We start from the raw sequence: 6,000 nt of genomic DNA on the forward strand, positions 1-6,000 counted from the left end.
TTGCTTACTTTTTCTTTTTTCTCATTAGTGCTAATAATCATACGTCTTGTTTCTTTAAATAGCTCTATGTTTCTCAAAGGCATCACTCATTTTTTACCTTCTGTTTTCTTTTTTTTTTTTTTTTTATGACTCTGTTAATTTGAAAGACCAGTTTCGAGATTGTGTTAGTCAGGGTTATCTAGAGGGATAGAACTAATAGAGTATATATATATATGTATAAAATATGATATACATAGATTATATATATCCTATATATCATATTATATATAATCCACATATAGAGAACTAATAGAATATATATAATATGATTTTATATATATAGCAGCATATTAAGGAGTGTTAACTCACACAATCATATATATATCTCATATATATCATATATATATATATATATATATATATATATAACATGGAAGTGTATTAAGGAGTATTAACTCACAAGATCACAAGGTTTTACAATAGGCCATCTGCAAGCTGAGGATCAAGGAAGCCAATTCAAGTTCCAAAGCTGAAAAACTTGGAGTTTGATGTTTGAGGGCAGGAAGCACCCAGCATGGGAGAAAGATGTAGGCTGGGAGGCTAAGCCAGTCTAGTCTTTTCATGTTTTTCTGCCTGCTTTATATTCTGGCCATGCTGGCAGCTAATTAGATGGTGCCCACTCACATTAATGGTAGTTCTGCCTTTCCCAGCCCACTGACTCAATTGTTAATCTCCTTTGACAACACCCTCGCAGACACATCCAGGATCAATACTCTGCATCCTTCAATACAATCAAGTTGACACTCAATATATTAACTATCACAAATATCTTTAATTATTTTTTATGTTTAGTCTAATTTATTGTCAAAGTTTCTAAGTATATTTTGAAATTCTTTTGGTAACTTTTTTAATTCCAGAAGTTCTATTGGTTTTCTTCTTAATATGTCCATCTCACCTTTCATATCCTAAATTGTTTTTCTGGTTTCATTTATTGGTTTTCAACTTTCCCTTGGATCTTATTAAGTTTTCTTGCAATTTATATTTTGAATCCTTTATCTGTCATTTCAAACTTTTCAATATGATTAATGTCCATTGCTAGAGAGCTAGTGTGACCCTCTGGAGTTGTCAAGATATTCTGGCTATTTGTTCTGCCAGAGTTCTTGTGCTGATTTCTTCTCATTTGAGAAAGCTGACACTTGTTATTTTGAATTTTCTGTAGTTCGAATAGGACATTTTAAATTTTTTATTATTTCTTCCCTTGAGGATATGACTGTGGTGTATGTTGTGCGTGATGGTTTGGCCTCAGTTCTGGGTTTCATAAGGCCGAGGCTTAGTAGGGTTCCCTTGGTTGTGGATAGATTCTGTGCAGTGGTTTTCTTAGATGTTACTTGTTGTTGTGATGTATTGGATATATGATCTGATACACTATCTCTTATGGGGCTGAGGGTATGGAGGTCTCAGGAATTTTATCTTGGGGGCTAGCTCTAAGTTCTTCCGGTGGCACGTTTTTAATTTGGTGGAGAGTTCAGGCTGCAATCCAGTAGATGGTACTTAAGAGTGAGAGCCAATTTGTCCTCATTTAGACTGAAATTTAGTTGAAGCACTTTCCCTGGCCCTGATGGGATGTGGTATAAAGAAATCATGTATGGGTATGTAAAATTTGGTGGAAATGGGCCGGGGAGGTTCACCAGTTTCTCATTCTCAGCTGGCAGAAACATAATCTGCCTCACTCTCATGCCCCTGTTACAGGGCTCGTGACCTTCAGTCCACAAAGTCCTTGTCCTCTGTTTCCTGGCCACAGTGCAGCTGCAGGCTGCAGGCATGCCCCTCTAGTGACTATCATAGAAATGGATTCAGGGTGGAGCCTCTTTCCCAAGTCCAGAGCAGGCATCTCCATGACCGGTTTGTCCTCCACTGCCAGGATACTACTGTTATGTGTAGGGAGGGGTAGCTGGACCCCGCCCTTCATGTAAGCCCAAGCAGTGCAGGCTCACTTTTATCTGGGCTGCAACTCCTGCAAAAAACATAAAAGATGCTTTATCTGAGTGCACACATGCCAGTCCTCAGCAGGAAGAACCACTGCTGTATCCACAACAGTGTACGGTGGAGAGGGTGGGAAATTACCGTCTATCCAGATTCATTCCTGAGTGTTGGTACTGCCTCCTTTAGTAATTGTTGCTGTACCCATGTTCTCTTTGTCCCAAGGAAAGATATAGTGGGCTACAGTCCCCACTCTCTTAGGGGAAGAACGCATTGAGAGTTAGATCTCCAGAGGTCCTGCTGTTTCCCCAAAGTCCACTGACCCCTGTACCTGCCAAAGTCAGAGAAGTTGGTTGGATATGTCTGCCAGAAATTTGGTGGTGTGGTGGCTCAAAGATGGAGAATCCTCAGGCAGGGCAGTGGCATACCACAGATGCACAAACAGTGTGGCACCTCCTTCCTTCAGATGGGAAGGTGGTGCAGCCGTACCTGTGCAGGCTGGCCAGCCACTTGTCTATCCCTGGGGAGTTCCCAAATTGCTACCAATAGCATTACCCTGGGTCAAGAGGGCAGAGGAAATTCCCAACAATTTGGTGGTCAGCAGATTATCAGACATGTGAGGGGAGCAGAGAAGCACTTTTAGCTGTGTTTTCACAGGGTTCTCTGGGGTTGATTATTGCCAGACTTTTACTGCGTTTCTTTACTGCACCACAGCTTCTTCTTTATGGGCACTTTAACAGTTCCTGGCTCTCTTTCCTCAGTTTTTCATTTGGAACTTCCTTATTCACCAGTAACTTTGATCTTCTTTCTGAGGAGAACTGTAATTTGATGTCCCTGGTCAGCCATCTTGAAAAGAACTTGACTATTTTTATTTTTATCAGTGGTAGCATGATATATCTTCCTGCACCTAATTACTTTTAATCCATACATCTTTAAAGTAGATTTCTCAGAGGCTACATATAGTTTGTTTCTTCTTTTTAATCCTTTAACAAATTCAGTCTTTTAATTGGTGGATTTAGATCACTGACATTAAAAGTGACTACTGATGTTGTTAGACTAATGTTGATCATAATTTTACTATTTTCTATTAGTTATACTTGTTCTTTGACCTATTTTTGTCTTCCATTCTTTTTTCTTCTGTTGTGGTCAGCTGAATAGTCTCTATGACTCTGATTTTATATGACTATATAATTACGAATTTTTATTTTACCTTTCTTTGCATATGTCAAGTTTCCGACCTATATGAGTCTCTCTAAAAAGCTTCTCTTAACATTTCTTACAAGGAAGATGTACTGGAGAAACATTTCTTCAATTGTTGTTTGTCTGAGAATGTCTTTATTTCTACTTTATTTTAAAAGAATTTCACAGAGTACAGAATTTTAAGTTGGTGATTTTTTTCTCTTAGGACTTTAAATATTTCACTCCACTCTCTTCTTGCTTGCATGGTTTCTGAAGAGAAGCCGGACATATTTTCTCCTCTATAGATAAAATTTGGTTTTTTTTTCTGGTTAGTTTCAGGATAAAGTTTTCTTTATCTCTGACTTTCTGTAATTTGAAAATAACACTCCTACAGGTAGTTTTTCTGATCAGTAATAACTTATTTGTATATTTTAAAATAACTTAGGAAGTGTAGTTGAATTGTTTGTAACTCAAAGGATAAATTCTTAGCATTTTCTAAGGTTCCCGAATCTGTGATTAGTGTCTGACATTAATTTAAGAGAAATTCTTAGTAATATATTTTTTTTTTGAGATGGAGTCTCACTCTGATGCCCAGGCTGAAGTGCAGTGGCGTGATCTTGGCTCACTGCCTCCTGAGTTCAAGTGATTCTCCTGCCTCAGCCTCCCGAGTAGCTGGGATAACAGGCACCCACCACCACGCCTGGCTAGTTCTTGTATGTTTAGTATAGATGGGGTTTCACCATGTTGGTCACGCTGGTCTCTAACTCCTGACCTAGTGATCCGCCCACCTCAGCCTTCCAAAGTGCAGGGATTACAGGTGTGAGCCACTGCACCTGGCCAGTAATTATTTTTACAAAATATTTATTTTGCTCCTTTTCTCTTTGTTTTCCTTCTAACCTTTCCATACACACACTTATATAATTGTCTCAAAATTTTTATATAATATCAATTGGCTTGCTTTTTAGTCTTGTTTCTCTTTGCTTTTCAGTTTTGGAGGCTTTCATGGATATATCCTCAAATTAGAGAGTCTTCATCAGCTGTGTTCTACCTACTAATAAACCCATCAAAGGCATTCTTTATTTCTGCTACAAAATTTTTTATTTTTAGCGTTTTTCTCGGAGCCTTAAAATTTTTATTTTTATACTTACATTGCCCATCTGTTCTTGAATGCCGACTACTTTATTGATTAGAACCCTTAACATATTAATCATAGTTGTTTTAAATTCCATTTTGAAAATTTCCACATCCCTGACATATCTAGATCTGGTTTTAAGCTTGCTTATTCTTTTCAATCTAAGTTTTTTTCACTTTTGGTATGACTGGCAATTTTTTTCATTACAGTTAAGCATAATGCATTGGGTAAAAGGAACTGCTTTGATAAGCCTTTATTAATATGGTGTAAGGTGCTGGAGAACGGGTAGCATTCCACAGGCCTATATTTAGGTTTAATTATTTTAGTTATAATCAAGTAACCTCTGGATTATAAATTTCAAACATACTTCTCAGTTTCTCCTCCCAACTGTAGGTGGGGTGGGATGGCGTAAGAGGACTTGGGTTGTATATTTTTCTCCTGCTATGAAGAAGGCCAGAGGCAACTGGAGCATAGTTTCTATGGCTTCATAACCCTATTAATATCTATCATTATGCCCCAATACAAATAATTATTAGAATTATTGTCTTAATATTTTATCTCTAATTTTATTTTTTTCTTTAGGATCCGGATACTGGAGAAAATGTTGTAAGTTATTATAGACAATTTAAAATGATTTATCGTTTTATTTTGTCTATTTCCACAGAAAGGTCTACTTGGGCTTGTCTTCAGTGTTAAGAGTCTCATCACTTGTTTTATATATTATATTAATTTATGCCATGAAGAAAAAATTTCAAGAGAAAGATGCCAATGCATCAGAAAATGGAAGTGTCATGGATGAAGCAAACTTAGAATCCTTAAATAACAATAAACATTTTGTCCCTTCTGCTGGGGCAGATAGTGAAACACATTATTAAGGGGAGAAAAAAAGCCACTTCTGCTTCTGTGTTTCCAAACAGCATTGCATTGATTCAGTAAGATGTTATTTTTGAGGAGTTCCTGGTCCTTTCACTGAAAATTTCCACATCTTTTATGGTGAAAGTATTAATAAGCCGATGAATTTATAATAAAACAAACTATATGTAGAAAAAATGAGAGTATTCATTGTTGTGTTATAGCTATGTATTTGTGGTTAAGGCTAGACTATAAGATCCATACAAATATAAAGTAAGAGGCATGGTTATTGTGTAATAAAAGAAAAAATACTTGTTCAAGTAATTGTAATTCTTAATAAAATAAATGAGTAGAATACAGGTAGAAGTTAAAAAGAAGGAGCTAGATTAGTATCCTAAGTAAAGAGAAATGCCTAATGTCTATTTTTTGTTAAACAAACAAACATGCAGTTTGAACTGTAATACTGAGGCCTGAAGTCTAGCCTGGATGAATGCTACAATAATATCTGTTACTCACAAAAAATTATATATTTCACAGACTTTCTTAATGTATAATTAATTATTTTGGTCAAGTAAATTTAGAATACATTTCAATATTAATGAAGAAATAAAGACATTCCAATATTTACAAACTGTGATTGTCAAACAACGTATTACATTACGTGTTAAGTTTCTGTTGCATTTAATGGATTAAGAAAAATTGACTTTGACTAATGTAGCCACTCTTATACTTATCTTAGCTAGATTTCCTGGATCATTTGTTGCACCTTCTACATCAGCACTTTCTTCTTCATTTTGCACTTAGGTAATGAAACCAGCTTCTTTTTTTAAACCCCATGAACTAAATTCTACAGCATTTTTTCTTTTGCAGCTTTCCCA

At 36.1% G+C, this 6,000-nt stretch overlaps 1 protein-coding gene across 4 annotated transcripts in view; it reads left to right on the top strand.

Annotated features, from left to right (window-relative positions):
- The window catches only part of SLCO1B1 (solute carrier organic anion transporter family member 1B1), a 120,741-nt gene extending 114,988 nt beyond the window's left edge, over positions 1–5,753 (top strand). For all 4 annotated transcript variants that reach the window (XM_074006354.1, XM_074006353.1, XM_045364830.3 and 1 more), the window contains one exon: positions 4,935–5,753. In XM_074006354.1, the coding sequence (XP_073862455.1) occupies positions 4,935–5,145 (211 nt within the window). In that variant the 3' untranslated portion in view covers positions 5,146–5,753. The remainder of the gene's footprint in view (positions 1–4,934) is intronic.
- The last annotated feature ends 247 nt before the right edge of the window (positions 5,754–6,000 follow it).

Source organism: Macaca fascicularis, chromosome 11, assembly GCF_037993035.2.
Source record: "Macaca fascicularis isolate 582-1 chromosome 11, T2T-MFA8v1.1".
NCBI classification, from domain to species: domain Eukaryota; kingdom Metazoa; phylum Chordata; class Mammalia; order Primates; family Cercopithecidae; genus Macaca; species Macaca fascicularis.